The following is a 17574-nucleotide window of genomic DNA, read 5'->3' as shown; positions in this document are numbered from 1 at the left end:
TATGTCATATTAAACAAATTAAGTTTAAACTTGTCATGAGGTATGTGATTTAGGCTGTACTTCAACAGCATATACAGAGAACTATAGAGTGAGAGATATAATTCGATTCTCCTTCCCATCTCATCTCTGTAAATAAATATAATTTGTACTTAGCATGACTAGAAACACAATTCTGGACACATTAGAGACATTTAATCATCTATAAGTCAATGACTGTTAATGTTTAGGTGTTAATTACCCCAAGTTAACAGTTTATTGCAAATTAGTAAACTTGAGATTGAGATGACTTTCAGATCTGTATCAACAGTAAAGTAAGATCTGTCCCTACAATGTCTCATACTTGATTATCACATATCTACTAATCAAATGCATCCCTTCTGCTGAGTCAGTGCAACTGGCTTGCACTTGGATACATATGAAAAATGCTGTTCTGAACTTTAAAAATGTAAGGGATTCTTTATTCTGTACTCAAATATGACTAAAGATGTATTCTATTAGCATTTTCTTGGGAGATAAGCACAGATGCCCATTTACCCCAGATTGGTACCAATGCAGACTATTTCACCAAAGTCCAACTTGGTGAGAAATGATTCTATGGAGATTCTTACACACCCAAGGGAGATGTGATTATAGGTGTTTAGGTGACACCACAGAGAAAAATAATGGTAACTCTACCATAGCCCAGATCACAGATACAGGGCTCCCACAGGATCAAGTTATAACAATGTAAAACTTTCATGGAACATTTTTAATTACAGAAGAAACTCGTCAATCAAGGCAAGTTTCAAACACACTGCTTGAACAAACTGGTGAGGAAGTTACAACAAAGACATTCTTAACTTTTGTGCTGTTGGAAGTTAGATATCCTGTTGATATTCCAAATAATTAACTTAATAATCTCCACTATGGGTTCATTTGAGCTGGATTAAGATTTGAATGATTAGCAAAGATTTCTACCATATTCCACATACTCAGTTTTATTCAGAATAAATCATTTGATGTGTCTTAAGGTCTGAAGAAGTAAACTTTTTCTGACATTTGTAGGATTTCTCTCCTGTGTGAACTATCATGTGTCGAGTAAGGCTATAAAGATTAACAAAGGCTTTGCCACACTCCACACATTTGTAGGGATTACCTTCAGTGTGAATTGCTTGATGTCGTTCAAGGCACGAAGATGAGGAAAAACATTTTCCACACTCTTCACACTGGTAGGATTTCTCTCTAGTATGAACTCTCTTGTGTCTCCTAAGAGCTGAGTGATACCGAAAGGCTTTGTGACATTCTTCACACTTGTACGGTTTCTCTCCAGTATGAATTGTTTGATGTTCCTGAAGGCTTGCAGAACAGGAAAATCTTTTGCCACATTCTACACACTTATAGGGGTTGTCTTCAGAATGGAACGTTTGATGTCGTCTAAGGGATGAAGATGAGCAAAAACATCTGCCACACACTTCACACTTGTAAGGGTTGTCTTCAGAGTGGATTGTTTGATGTCGTCTGAGGCATGAAGATGAGGAAAAACATTTGCCACACACTTCACACTTGTAGGGTTTCTCTCCAGTATGAACTGTCTTGTGTATCCTAAGAGCTGAGTGAAAACGAAAGGCTTTGTGACATTCTTCACACTTGTATGGTTCCTCTCCAGTATGAACTTTTTTATGTTCCTGAAGGCTTGCAGAAAAGGAAAATCTTTTGTCACACTCTTCATACTTGTAGGGATTTTCACCACAATGAATTCTTTGATGTTGCTTAAGGAATGAAGGATAGCAAAAGGATTTGCCACATTCTTCACACTTGTAGGGTTTCTCTCCAGAATGAATTCTCTGATGTTGCTTCAGCATTGAGGGATAGTAAAATGATTTGCCACATTCTTCACACTTGTATATTTTTTCATCAGTATGATTTTTCTGGTGTATGAAAAGTGATGATCGTGTATTGAAGGCCTTATGACATTCTTTACACTGATAGGGTTTTTCTCCAGTGTGAAGTCTCTGGTGTATGGAAAGTGCTTTATGAGAACTAAGGGCCTTACCACATTCTTCACATTTGTATGGTTTCTCCCCTGTATGAATTCTCTGGTGTTGAATAAGGAGTGATTTATAATCAGTGGCCTTGCTATAATTGTTACAATCATTGGGTATCATTCCTGTTGGGCAAAAATTGAGATATGAAGAAAAGGTAGGAAAAGTTCTTTGAACTTATAAGGCTAATCTTTGGAGTCATTTACTCATACATATTAAAGCATCAATGAAATACTATAGTGTATTTCAACACTTATATACACTGAGCATAATTTACCAAGTAGAGAAGATGGAACAATCTATACTTCTACTGTAATGAGAGCACAACCGAGGAGGGCATAGATGTGATGCCATGTTATCCAAAGTTATATAGCTAAATAACTTGAAAGGGCATTTCACTAATAGAAATAAGCCCATTAAACAATACAGATGTTAAATGGCTGAACATCCATGAAATTATAAAGCAGCCAAGTCTAGAAAAGAGTAAGTTAATTGTGATTATGTGATATTGAACCAACATCAAAATATACCATTGTAATCTTAAGTATTTCATTTTGGGAGATACAAAAGATATATTGCATACCAAGTAGACTGTCCATAGCAAGAGTAGATAACATAGCCTGAGGATTTAGAACAGTATGTTTTATTATTGATGATTAGAAAACACATACCTGAAAGATATCATGTCATTATAAAACAAAAAAAAAAAAAACTTCAGGTTCATTGGTGAATAACAGAAATTTCCCTGAGGATTTTGTCAATGAACAGGTAACAAAATGACTTATTTGTTTTTGGTTTTTTGAGACAGGGTTTCTCTGTGTAACCTTGGCTATCCTAGAAATTGCTGTGTGGATGAGGTTGGCCTTGAACTCAGAGATTTACCTACCTCTGCCTCCCAAGAGCTGGTATTATGCAGTAGGGCACCAGGCCTGGTGATAAAATTACCTATTTCTGAGATTCCTTCATTTACAAGATTAAATGACCATCGAGCACTGAATGGAGAAAGGCAATGAGCAAGGCATAGAAATGGAAGGCCCATGCTTCCCCATGAAAAGAAAAGTACAGAACCAGAGCACTTAGGTGTTTGTATCTCATACTGTACTGTTGTGTTTTATCCACCCACCAAGGTATATATGGTACATAAAACATGTGATTATAGGCAATGCTCATTTCTAAATAACAATAAAGCATAGCAAATTCCAAAGTACAAAAAAAAAAAAAAAACCAAACAAACAAAAAAAAAAAAAAAAAAAAACTCAAACCTATTAAATTCTGAAAGCTTCTTGATAAGCTATTAGACAAGTCCTCCTAGTTGCAGGCATTAATCTTCGAATATATATCCACATGACATGCATTTTAACTCCTTATTATTGAGGGAAAAATTTAGAAAACTTCCATCATTCACAAAGTACTTGGATGGGATAACACTCATTAACGCGAGTGTGATGCAGAAGAAACTTATGTGTGAACCTATTGTGTAACAGTGGCTTCGCACTGTGATCTGGAGAAAAGTGTACAGACTTCCAGGCATTTCTTATATTACAATGTCGACTCAACAGAAAGAAAAACCTTGGAAGTCTCTGGAAATACACAGCTTACCACTGGGGAATTACAAAGTTTAAGAGACTTCAAACATCATAAACATCTGAGAGACATCCTTTGACAACAAAAAACGGAGAGACCCAAGGAGTTATCTCCACAACAACATAGGTTTTAATATATATTCGAAAGCATGCCTTTTTGTTGGATATTTGGACCTCAACTCTGTCCCTGAAACCCTCTTTCCTACCCACCTGGAAGCACAGGGGCTTCTGTTTGTATCTTCACATCCCAAGGTCCTTGTCTTTGCTCCAGAAATGTCACCAGGAATGGCTTAGAGACAGCAAGACCTGTTTGTAGGAAAAGGGAAGATTATTTAGGTGTTCTTCCACCGGGAATTGACACGTCCCATCCAGTACATTGTTTATAGGAAAAGAAATGTTGTAATAAATGACTGCAGACAATCAGTTCCTTAGATGTTTTCCCACAGGACCACTACAGTACAGAAAGGAATTTACAACATCCAGATTCTGAGTATCGTTTAAAGGGAAAACATTAAAACTGAATTGCGAAACACTTTGTTAACAGGCGGGCTCCCTGCCTCATGCTATTGCATCTCTAACAGTCCCACTAGAATGACTGCTGGATGAAACACACATTCAACACTGACAGTTCAAACATTGGGTTGTTTTATCTACGGAGAAAGCTCTCTAATTTTTCTTAAAATGAAAGATATGAAACTGGCTGTTGAAATGTTCCCATGAGAAACAGTACAAAGTGAGGAAGCCACATGCTGATGGTGAAATAAGAATTCACTGTGGATGAGATCCTCACCCAGGAAATCAAGGTGGCTGTAATTCTCCAACATCACATCCCTATACAGATTCCACTGAGCAGGCTCCAGACATTCCCACTCTTCTGGAGAGAAATCAATGGCCACGTCCCAGAACGACAGCATTTCCTGAAATACAGACCAACCTTTAATTAATTAAAGGCATTAATTATAATACAGATACTAAGATGCTTTGGGATGGATAGTTCTGTCAACTTACACTGGCCATTTGATAAGAAACATAAAAGAGAAATTGTCTCTCTAAGACTGCCCTGTAGCCATTGGGGGCATTTTCTTAATTAGTGATTGATATGAAATAACACAGCCTATTGTGGGTGGTTGGCTGTCCAGGGCAGGTAGTCCTCATGGTATAGGAAAGCAGGCTGTGCAAGTCACTGAGCAGTGTTCTTCTGTGGCTTCTACTCCAGCTCTTGTCTCAGTCTCTTGCCTTGATGACCCTCAGAGATGGACAGTTACCTGAAGTTGTAGTTTAAAATGAACCCTGTAAATGGACATTTCCAGTCCTGATTGCCCAGCCCCAAATAATCAACTCAGAGTCTGAATATGAATTATAAATGATCAGCTGATAGCTCAGGCTTATTACTAACTAGCTCTTACATTTTAAGTTAACCCATATTACGTATTTACCCTCTGTCACATGGCAGTACCTTTACTAACAAGGCACCATTAATCTCCTGCTCTGTCTGTGTCTGCTGGCAGACTCCGCAGACTCTGCCCTTCTCCTTCCCATCATCCTTTAGTTTGGTTGCTCACCAATACTTCCTGTCTGGCTACTGGCCAATCAGCGTTTTACTAAACCAATTCAAGTGACAAATTTTTACAGTATACATGAGAATCATTCCATAGCAAAACACTTTCTTCTCCAAGTTGTCATTCGCCATGGTCTTTATCATTGCAATAGAAACTCTAACAGAGGCATGTGTGCCTGTGGACACAAGTCTAGATTTTGCCCAGGATGAAAGAGAGCTACAAATGTTTTTGACATAGGTGAGTAATATTCCTCAGTCATGTCTGAAGTGGTCACATGATCTCACAATGGACTCATCTGTAGCACAAATTCTAACTGATCTTAATAATAATAATAATAATAATAATAATAATAATAATAATAATAAAACCCAAAGTCAGATATTGGGGTAAATGCTGAAAGATCAGAGAAGTAAATGAGTCAGCCACTAGAGAGACCTTTTACTTCTACTGAATCCTCAGAACAGAGTAGGCAAGATCCTGTCTCCACAAATCCTCAGACTGATTGCACTGAGATCCTGTCTCCTCCTTCTTTATATTCCTCTCTTTACCCAGCCATATCCCTTTCTGTCTCCACTTTCCTAGTGCTGGGATTAAAGGTGTGAGCCTGGCTCTAGTTCTTTTTAGACTGGATCAGTCTCGTGTAGCTCAGGCCTGGCCTCTATGGCTAACTAGCGGCTGAGCTCTGTACTCTGGTCTTCAGGCAAGCTTTATTTGTTAGATCACAAACATTCATTTTCAAGGAAAGACAAGGCAAAATATCTTATAAGCCCCATTGGACATGATCCATTTAAGACAGATGAAATGTAAAATGAATGCATCCACAAAAGAACATTCTTTGGTGCCATATGCTATTATACACCACACACATATACATTTCTCACAGAAGAAAATCATAGTGAGAGAGAACATACTTTTCAACACTTAATATGCATAATCACGAATGTGAAATGCAATGAAAATGCAGATTTTGATGCAGTGGCGCTGGATGGTGTCTGGGTTTCTGCAGAGTTAAGTAATGGTATAAAGAGACATGGGGTTGAGCAGGTAAAAGATAGAATAAAAAAGTAACAAAGGGAGAACTCACAGGCTAAGTATTTGAATACACGTTTTAAAAACTGCAAGAAAAGGACTGACAACAGAGAATTTAAGATAGAATGGACATCACTAAATCTATTCGTTATTTTCCTTTTCTACCCTTTCTCTGACAGGCATCAATTGATGTTTTAATGATATTCCTAAGGCATGTTTTACACATACACATGTGAACATCAGTGTGTTGTAGCTGAGGGATACAACTGCTGATGCTATTTTCACCTTTCACATTTTTTAAATTAAGAATTTATGTTGTTAATATCTTATCAAATAAAGGGGCAGAATGACCTATGGGAGTAGTCATACTTTATTTTGCTTTTTTATTAAAAAATTATCAACCACAGGTGTATTAATGCATTATTTTGTAATAATTTCATAGGTAACGTTTGGACTGTCTTTCTCAGTTATGGTATGTACGGTCACCTCCTCAAACACAAACTTCCAGGCTTCTGAAAAGCACACTTCATAATGCTTACACGCATCCAGTATTCAGGGCAACAGTACTGGGACTTCTCCCCCTACTACACTGTTGCCAGCATGCCCCGTCTGTAGAGCATCCACAAGCCGTGATTTGCTGATGTCACTGGACAATGGGAACAACCATTACATCTGTGAGTTACAATTAATTGCATTTAAGATATCAATGAGGGGGCTGGAGAGATGGCTCAGAGGTTAAGAGAACTGGCTGCTCTTTCAGAGGTCCTGAGTTCAGTTCCCAGCAGCCACATGTGGCTCACAACCATCCATAATGAGATCTGGTGCCCTCTTCTGGCCTGCAGAAATACATGCAGGCAGAATACTATATACATAATAAATAAATAAATCTTTAAAAAATATTAATGAAATCATGTGTTAATTAGTTTTATCTGCTTGAAAATAATTTCCAGCATCACCAATATTGTCACAATTGACAAGATTTTATTTCCTCTGAAAGACTAATGAATTATACTATAAGTAAACCATTTTCTCTTCTATCTCCTCATTGTAACTTCTCTCATGACCTCCAACAGTCCATGTTGAATATATGATGTAGTCTACTCTAATTTTTACTGTGTGTGTGTGTGTGTGTGAATATGAATGGCCAATTCTGTTCAGGGTTGCCTATATATATGTTTTGAGGACTGGCCACTTGTTACTAGACGAATAATAAGTGGGCTCATTCTGGGGAAGACTACTTCTCTCTTTCTTAGCAGTTCTTAGGTGACCCTCCAATCACAGCAGCCCATGTACTGAATAAATGACATAGTGCTTAAAATACACACTACACACATCATGAAGGCATCGCACCCAGGACTCTGTCCGAACTCTATGATTATATACCTGGGGGAAAGAAAGAGTCATCAGTTTTAGTTTTAAACCCTCACAACTTAAGATTATAAGACTCACAAGTGGAATGAGCCATGAAAAATATGGAAGACTAAAAATATGAGAGACATGAATTAAATAATTATACTGTGAATTTCAAAACATCACAAACTTTGCCTTTTACATTAGATGTCTAGATGTGTTTGTGGATTTTAATAGTCTATATATTGTTTCTGAGTCTTCTTAAAGCAACAGTAAGTGGAGTGCATCCAATAAACATTTGGGACATGCACTCTCATAGATCTGACTTAATTTCATATACAAACTGCAAAGCAGAGAACAATGGAGGGCAGGTTGGGAAGAGTTGGCCAATGGAACCACACACACCTTTCAACTCAAATTATGACACTGCATTTGATAATGACTATGGAGGTCACTATGACGGGGACAGAAGTATGTTTGTTTTCTGACACAGACTCTGGTAGGCTAGGCCTTTGAATTGGCTACAAATCAAGAGAGGACCGGTCCTGCCTCCCCCTCATAAATGCAGAGATGACAGGGTGTGCAATAGAGTAGACTGGAGTTTCTTTTCTATCCAGGTCTGTTTACTTTATGGCAGGAATATACACAGGTCTGTGGGTTCTCCTCCCCTATTGATCTGAAACAAAAGGTTGGCACTCTAAAATAAGGCCATGAGAACTTTTCACCTGTTCCTAGGGACCCTGCTCAGGGACTACCTCAACAGCTCAAGGCCAGAAAAAGACATGTTCACAGAACCATTGTGGTTCACTCTACATTAGGGATGGAGGACCTCTAAAAATTTTAAGACTACCCAGCCCTCAAGGTGAGGCTTGGGGTCAGCTTCTCCAGTTTGCTCTCCCAGCCCTAGTCAACGCTTTTCTGTAGCAGCTGAGTCTGGCAGACCTGCCTGTTGTTTTCCAGTATTTCCCACCTGAGACCTTTGCTTTGCCTCACATTTTTCCTCTCTTAATTCTTTAACCAGCAGAGAAAACGAACACAATAAGTCCTCGGGAACCTTACACCAGGCAGGACAGAGTACAGGAGGGGTCATACACCCCCTTTGCTCTAAGATCCTGAGGAATCTGACAGCTTCCACTTGAGAACGGCTCAGCTGCTCAGTGAGCGCCCAGCTCCACCTCAGGAGCAGGCAGTCAGCTGACCATCATTAGCTTGCAGTCCTGGTCACCTCAGCTGACCATCATTAGCTTGTAGTCCTGGACCTTGAGCTATCATCTACTCCGCGCTCCCAGGCAGCTCTCCTGTCCCAGAAGCCCAAGACGGACTCGGGCTGCACGTCCTAAGGAAACCATCACTCAGGGCGCAGTCCCTATCACCCTCTCCTCAGCCCTGACCTGCAAACTCCCGCGTCCCAGCCTGTTCAGCACAGCACCTCCAAGGCAGCTTCTCTGCCCTCCCACCCAGCCCAGGTCCGCTCCCTCCAAGACGGACCCGCACCCGGCACAGAGCCTCAGGCTGCGCTGCACCCTGGACCAACCTCCAAGTCAGACACGCAGCAGGAGATCCAGCAGGGCAGGACTTGCGCCCAACTTTGAGGAAGACGCACTTCCACAGAACAAAACCCGGATTAGGATTTCCTGGAAGGCTCCCTGTGATGTCACAGTCGCACGGACTACATTTCCCAGAAGTCTGTGCAAAAGAAATCCCGGAACCCAGGTAGAGAGATTTCTAATGCTCTGAACTGTATTTGGCTCCCTGCAGTAGATAAGGGAGGAAGGAGAAGAGTCAGCATTGCAACCTTAGGCAGAGAGGCTGGTGTTCGCCTCCTGATCCACAACACGAAATTGTGAAAGTGACTCATGACACTGACAGAAATATTAGCCTTGTAAGTTTTCTGGCCCGCATATTGTCATTTTAATCTTACAAGAGCATCTAAACATCACGTTGAGTCAGCTTTACTTTAAAATAACGACGCAGCACATTAATTTGGGAGTGAGACGTGTCTTTTAAAGATGATTTCTGAAACCAGCCGTGGTGTGTCTAACCATGCTCCTAGCTGCTTCTCGGTTGTGTGACAAATGGACCAGGGATGAAAAGCTGGATTGGAAAACTTAAAGAGACCTTGTATCTAAGAAAAAACAAAAAACAAACAAACAAACAAAAACCAAAAACCTCCTTGCTCCTTGTTCCTCTATATTGACACTCTGTGTGAACCATACTTGGATGTCATTCCACAGCTTGTAAACCAGTATTGTGTGAACTTGGGCATCCTACAATGTAGAAGATTGTTGAGGGACACAGAGATGGTACAGTCGCTGAACAAAGTTAAATGTCCAACTCTCTGACTTTTACTCGCAAAGACCTCCTATAATCCATCTTCGGATTTTTCCACCCTTCCTTCTGTCCCTTGAAAACTTTCAACTGTTATTCTATGTAAGCTATCTAGTTTGCATGAGAGCTCTACTAGAATTTTACCAGGGTCCCCATGGTTGTTCACAAACTCAGGTCCACATTCACCACCAGGTGGGCTAGGAGCTCATGCTTACCTCCCAAGTGAGGGAACACTGGTCCTGGATCACAGACTCAGGCCTGAAGCACAGACAGCCCCAGTGTAGAGTTTTCTATATTTCTGCTATGAGTGTATGGTGAGGTTCCAATTTCACTTAGCTATCACCTGCGTGTTCCATGAAATGTGACCCCACAGGGACTGTTAGGAGGGACACTGGACATCTGACTAGTTATACGGTGAAGCTGTACTCTCTATAAGTGCTGTGAAGCTCAGTGTTGACCTACACGTTGCTAACCCTGGAAAAACTTTCTTAGAAGTGAAGTTTTGAGCATGAAGCCCCTACAGTGATCTTCACCTTTTAAATGAAATTGTACCTCCACAAGATAGAGACTTCTATGGATTTGCTGTTAGTTCATAGAAAATCACTGTGGGCTCTGTACAAAGTGCCAGGGATTCCCCCCCACACACACTGGAGTTAATCTCTGAGAAGTACAACTGATTTCATATTGTTGTAACTTTAAAGTCACTGTGATTTAGAATGAAATTGCACCTATAGATTCATACAATAAAATTCTTGGGCTCAGTTTTTAGGAACTGTTTAGGGAGGATTAGAGTGTTTGCACTTAACACAATCCTGTGTCACTCAGGGTAGGCTTTGAGGTTGGGGATCAAGATGTAAGCTCTCTGCTCCTGTTTGAGGATCATGCCTGCCTACCCAATGCTATGCTCGCTATCAAAGGACTTTTACACAATGAAACCATGAGCCACAAATGACTAATGTGTCCCCTGACAGCAAACAAAAAAGACACTCTATTCTGTAATTTTCCAATGGAGAAGAGAAAGAATGTATACTCACCTCAGATCAGTGTCTAATGATGGACACGGCAAAGATTCTGCTAAAGTCCCTATCTTCTTGGGTTAATTGTAGAAGTGTATGTTGGGTGGGTTGAGGGGAACAAGGAGGGAGTGAGGAAAGGGACAAGTTTGGGTGAAATGTAACAGGAAATTTAAAAAATAAAAATATTACATTTATAAAAAAGGGAAGGTCTTCTGACCTCAGTAAGCTACAACAGAAGTCTCCTAAGAGAAGTTTTTCTCCTGGATATCTTGAGATCTCATCAACGAAACAATCCATGCATTCTGGGTAACTGAGTTTGAAAGTCATCTATATTGTGGTGATCTCATCAGAAATAGGTGTCCTGTCAATGAGATAGAGGTATACTTATTTATCTTCCTTATCATGCCTGGGAAGATGGTCCATGTACCTGAAGGATAGGAGTCTGTATATTCCCCAGAGATCAATCTCCACAGGAGGCAGTACTTTAATGACTCAGGTCCCTTCATCCTGATTCCATTTATGTTTCCTTATCCCATATTCATATGGATCCTGCTGTCTATCAACCATGTCTTCATGTCTATAGGACAAGCAATTTTCCATATCAGCCCCTTCACTCTGGTCATCTCGTTTGCAGTGTTAATTTCTCTGTGCACTCTCTCCATTGCTTCTCCTGTTACTTAGAAATACATTGTTCTGTAGGCTCCACACTGTCTCCCACTTTCTGCCATATCAGTCATTTCTTGGTGAAATCCTCTCAGCTGGGGTATCTGTGTATGGATCGCTGTAATACATGAGGCTGTCACTTGACATGTAGTCCCCTGTAACATGTCGGCGTCTGCTTTGTTTAAAGACAAAACTATCATTTCCTTAGCCAAACATAAGAGACCAGCCTAACAAAAATTTAGTCACACAACTGGGTCACATGACAATTGTGCCTCTTCGGTGTGTAAGGTAACTTAGTGGGTGTGGGGGAAGTCCAGGAGTTAACATGTTCTAACTCCAGTGTACACAGAGTAACTTAACATGTTCTAACTCCAGTGTACACAGAGTAACTTAACTTGTTCTAACTCCAGTGTACACAGAGTGGCACTAGATGTCTCTCAATTGCCAAGCTCATCCAGAATGTGCTGCCTCTTCTCTTACTATAATCTCTCAGGTTCAGATGGAACCTAAACTGCCCCAAACTTACAAAATATTTGTTCAGCCCAAGGCCCAGTGGCCTTTCAGTTTTAGCACACTTGACACTCTCTTGAAACTCACTATCCATCATGTCGTCCTGATAACAGCTCCTATTGCTGAAAAATTCCCAGTATGCTATTACTTGTCTCAGACAAGACATTCAGACACTTCTACTCATGAGGTCACATGACTTTGATGAACCTTTATTAAGTCTCCACTTACCTTAAAGGAACCCAATGCAAGATAACCAGACTGAAAACTCTCTCTGTCCAGAAGTTCTGCTTATATAACCTGCCTAGCTGTTGGCCATTTAGCTTTTTATTAAACCAGTCACAGTGATGCATCTTCACACAGTTTAAAGGAATATTCTTGGTTGTGCTCACATCCTGAGTGAGGGAGGCCAGAAAGGACCACCTGTGGTGGCTGCAGAGGGCTCTTAACCAGGAGCTGCCATGTTAGCAGTAGGGGAGCATCCATTCTGCATGTCTTCATCCTTTTGAAACCCTAATCATCCAGTAGCCTAACCAGCCAGGGAGGCTAGGCCCCTACTCACAGTGGCCTTGTGGTGTGGGCCCACTTTTACTATGCTGGAGGGTCCCGAGCTAGTAGCTCTCCAGTTGGAGAAGCTATAGTGGTTCCTAATGCCAGCTCTTTCTAATAGGTCTCCAAGCTTTCTGTAGATGGACTTTTACCTTAGGGCCACCAGGTCACAAAAACTTACATGGAGACTTATTATGAAAGCTCGGCCACACCTTAGGCCTGTTGCTAACTAGCTCATAACTTAAATTAAGCCGTATTTTAAACTCTGTGTTCTTTGATGTGCTTATAACCTCATCTCCATTGTCATTTCATGTCAGACTGGATACTCCATCTTTTACCAGCACTCTCTCTGTCCAGAAGTTCTGCTTATATAACCTGCCTAGCTGTTGGCCATTTAGCTTTTTATTAAACCAGTCACAGTGATGCATCTTCACACAGTTTAAAGGAATATTCTACATTTCTCCCTTTTTGTATAAATTTTTTTAAAAAAGTTTTAACTCTTAACACAATAAAACTGTATGCAGTAAGAACAATTATCAGGTAAGAATTAAATTTATAATGTCCTGATGGGGCATGTCCTTCTGTATGCTGTGAATATATGTTTCTCTTATTGGTTGATGAATAAAGCTACTTTAGCCAATGTACAGGCAGGGTTTAGCCAAGCAGGATCTCCAGACAGGGATAGAGAAAGGGAATTGGTGGGCTGGTGGCGGGGAGGGGCATGTAGCTACCAGGAAAGAATGTATTCCCAGACATTCTATGTAAGCCAAGACCATGTGGAGATTCATAGATTAATAGAAATGGGTTAATAATTAAGAGAGAGCTAGCCAATAAGAAGCCTGAGCTATAGGCCAAACAGTTTATAATTAATATAAGGTTCTGTATGTTTATTTGGAACTAAAGAGCTGCAGGACCAGGCAGGACACAAATTTCTGTCTACAACACAGAGACAGTATACTCACTGAACAAGGTTAAAGTTCAGTTCTCTGACGTTTACATACAAATAACTCAATAATCATCTCAGCATTTGCTACCTGTCCATAACTTCCATGAAACTCTCAACCGTTAACCTGTGCAAATATTTCAAGTTTTGGAGGGCTCTACTAGAATCTTAACAATGTTACCTTGTTTGTTTTTCACAAATCCAGGTGTGTATTCCACACCAGGTGTGCTATGTGCTCATGATTATGTGCCCTGCTCCTCTGCAAAGTGAATTGACTCTGCTCCTGGGTCAAACAGCTGTGTGATGACATCTGAAATTCTATGCTGGAATATCCATGCTGGAATTCCCTCTGCAGAAGTTGGATGTGTTGTGTTCATTATCCTTTGGTTTGGAAAGGGTTCCTATGTGACAATGTTAGGAATCTGACAATCAGACACCTTACCACACACCATAATCTCTACCCTGGCAGCCTCTAAGACCTCACATTTGCGGTGCCTGCACAGCCAGAGTACCGAGCTTGGCAGAGGGTGTCAGGATTGAAACACTTAACAGACCACCATGATAAGTTAAGAAGCTGCTGCCATTGTTTATTACAGAGAGTAATGAGCTTATATACCCATGCCAGGGGATGGGCTAAGCATAGGAGGAAGTCATGCACCCACACCTGGGGTCAAGGCACACCTGCACTGCACACCGGTAAGTTTTGAAAGCAACCTTGTTTACTCAACCGTGTTTGCACGAGAGTTCTACATCTGGGCGGGGAGAAGAGAACTGTAAGGGACAAGTACTTAAATTTCCCAACAGTTCCTCCCTTTTTATTGTTTTAAATGAAACAATTCCTGTCTTAGGTCACCTGAGGAACAATTACCTTACCCGTCATTGGGAAATGCTCTTATCATTTCCTGTCTTAGGCGGCATTGATCCCTCTAGGAGTTGCCCGTCATTGGTTATCGCTTCTCCAGCAACTATAGTCACACTTAGGCTGATTCAGGTTACACTGCCAAGGCCATGAGTGCCTGTCAGGTGACACTTGCCTGTCTATTGTACTTGTTACAGAATCCAGATGCATGCACCAATACCCAGGACCCCAGTAGGGATAACGCGATAGACCCCGACCAGTGCTGTACCCATTCCCCCATATGGGACATGAAATTTTACCAATTTGACCCCTTTTTCTCAGTCACTTTTCTCTGTAAACAATATTTGGGAATTTGGGCGTTGTTCTTTCCAAACTGCTTCCTGCTGGTAGGGGGTGCTGTCATGGGGATCCTAAGAAGATGCAGAAATCCTGGCTGTAGTGGTCTGCAAGGCTGCCTTGTCCCAGCTGTTTTGAAAGTTGGATCACCTGGGACACTGTTTCAGGGGGTCTGGCTTGATCAAACCACATTAGTCTGAAGAAATCCACAGCTTTTCATTTTCTGTGGAAACAAAAATAGAAATTCTTTTCTCCCGTAACCCATCCTTGGACTTAAATTTTGGAGTCAAAGCATTTTTAAAATATATAAATTGAATTAATCCAGCAGCATTTGTTTTTAACAGTTGTTATTTCCTCATCTCCCTTATCTGAAGAAAGACCCTCATGACTATGTCCCCTATGAGTTTTTTTTATGACAAAGCCCGCAGCCTATGGCAGAGTTCTTCACCTTCCTTTAATAAAGTTTCCTCCTCCAAGCCCTGGACTCAGAAGATGTTAACCTTTTTGTTTCATTTTCTTTACTTGGGGGGGGGTCTGACTAATTGTTACTTTTCATCTAGGTTCCTCCTCTTGGACCTCTCTAAAAGCCTCCTTGGTTGTCTCTAGTTGTTTTTTCACTTTAACCGTGTCTGTTAGTAAAGCATCTTTGACTAACCTCCACAAAGAGAAGGTGGCTATCGGAATGTTGTCAAGACCCTCTTTATGGAATGTTGTCAGTACCCTCTTTATGTAGCTTCTTCTGAAGGTCTGATTTCACTTGATCCCAATCAGGAGGAACATTAAGTCCTCCCCCTGTCAGAAACCAAGGACTAACTTTCTCTATGGTGTCTGCAGCTTTAACTTCTGTTCCTTGTTGTTTTAAAAGCTTTCTTATTTGTTCTTTCATTTCATTCTTACTTGAAACAATTCCCATATTGTTGTACGTACCTTGGGAGAAGAGAGCTGTAAGAGACAAGTACTTAAATTTCTCAACAACCTTCATCTCTTACTAGAAAAGGCAACCCATTCTCTATGTCCCCTTGGACTCTGATACTCAGAAGACAATAGCTTATGCCACAGTGCTTACAAGATTATGATGTATTAAGATATGAAAAGGGAAATACACTCATGAATACAGGACATGGAAAATCCAGTTGCAAAGTCCTTGGAAAGCTGGGGACAGATCACATGCTGTTTCAAGCCCACCTGACCAGGTCTTCACCACCAAAGAGAGTGTGACCCACACTCTCCTCCTTCCTCACAAGAGGTCACATAGCTAGACAAGAAGCACAGCCTCTATGGGGCCAGACAGTCCAAGGTCATGGGCAGAGCGAATACCCACTGTACTTCCCCTTTTTGTCTAAATAAGAAGATTCTAAATCTAATACAAACCATATACAACAACAGTGATTATCAACTATTGTCCAGGAGAAAGAATGGGTAAAAACATAAACAAAAATGGAACAACAACCAACAAGAACAGTGTCATGTAAGAAACACATACTAAATGTCCAGACCAAATTACGTAAATTGTTCCAATAGTTGCCCTATCCTGAAGAATCTGTGTCTAGCACCTGATAGGTCCTTAGCTGAGATATGACAGGATTGTAACTGTGACCATCAAAGACCTGAGGAGGAAAATAATATTATTACCTGAGTAAACAGGAAGTGCAAGCAGGCGACTTCTGAAAAATGCAGGAAATGACAGACAGCTTGCTCGCTGAACAGTCACACAATGTTTAACTTCGACATTGGGACATCCATTTTTGGATACAGGCCTAGAATATGTGACAGACCATTTTCAGAAGTGGAAACTTTGAAAGACCCTGACTTGGCAAAGTTCAGCAGTTGCTTTTACTTGCATCTTCCTCATCCAGAATGGACACCATGCTTACGGTCTGCAGCCAAGGCAAGGGCAGTTTTACCCAACAGGCCATTATGCCAAGAAGAAGGCAAATTCCATGTGGAGCATCTTCCATGCCCAACATCATCTTGGGAGTAGATGGGTGCTGCCAGGAACAATCGTGTTTCATGTGAACAGAATTCTAAGTTATTAAAACATCTAAATGCCAGCAGGGCATTGGTGGTGCTCCTTTAATCCCAGCACTCTGGAGGCAGAAGCAAATGGATCTCTGTGAGTTTGAGGCGAGCCTGGTATACAGAGCAAGTTCCAGGCCAGGCAATACAGAGAAACCCTGTCTTGAAAAACAACAACAAAAACATTTAAATGTCATATTCCTTGGGTTTATGAAATGTTTGAAGATTACTTATCCATGCTCAACATTCATTTCTGTTATTTGGAAAACCTAACGTGAATATAAGTACAATAAGCATGGGTGACCTGTATTTCTTACCAACCTAAATAGCTTAAAAACTAAGGATTCATATATAAAAAATAATCTGTAAACAGATGTACAGTATAAAGATAGTGACTTCAAATTTCCTACAGTATACAAAATATCTTGATCAGAGGTAGAAATGTATAGTGGCAATATGATAATAACACCCTCAATATACAAAATATCCTAAACAGAAGTATAACATACATACAGCAAGACAGGTGTAATTTATACTTTTATCAAGTTATAAAAAATGTATTTTAAATTAGTAGAAACATCTACAATATGACAAATACAGTTTTGAATTTCTAACAATATATAAATTTAAACAGGAATAGAGAATGAATTTTACATTTGTAACAATATACAAAAATCCATTCCAATGCAAATTATCTAAAGCTGACATGTTGAATAAGTTTACAAGTAGGTACAGTATCTACTTTATTATGCTAACCTATATTGATATTCTCTATAGGGTAAACATCTCACTAACTAAACATCTCTATCTCTTTA

The 17574-nt window shown here is 40.3% G+C and overlaps 1 protein-coding gene across 2 annotated transcripts in view; it reads right to left on the bottom strand.

Moving 5' to 3' along the window:
• Positions 1-961: 961 nt before the first annotated feature.
• The window catches only part of LOC127220700 (zinc finger protein 58), a 48899-nt gene continuing 32286 nt past the window's right edge, over positions 962-17574 (bottom strand). Inside the window, exons 1-4 of one of the 2 annotated variants that reach the window (XM_051182627.1) lie at positions 9077-9245; positions 4395-4521; positions 3815-3910; positions 962-2146 (exon numbers count right to left, since the gene is read on the bottom strand). In XM_051182627.1, coding sequence (XP_051038584.1) covers positions 978-2146; positions 3815-3910; positions 4395-4518 — 1389 coding nt within the window. In that variant the 5' untranslated portion in view covers positions 4519-4521; positions 9077-9245 and the 3' untranslated portion in view covers positions 962-977. Of the gene's footprint in view, positions 2147-3814; positions 3911-4394; positions 4522-9076; positions 9246-17574 lie in introns of those variants that run through there. The other variant, XM_051182628.1, reaches the window with a different exon arrangement.

The sequence above is a fragment of the Phodopus roborovskii genome, unplaced genomic scaffold (assembly GCF_943737965.1).
Source record: "Phodopus roborovskii unplaced genomic scaffold, PHOROB, whole genome shotgun sequence".
Classification (NCBI taxonomy): Eukaryota; Metazoa; Chordata; class Mammalia; order Rodentia; family Cricetidae; genus Phodopus; species Phodopus roborovskii.
The sequence above is the reverse complement of the archived record's forward strand: the minus strand, read 5'-3'. Positions and strand labels throughout refer to the sequence as shown.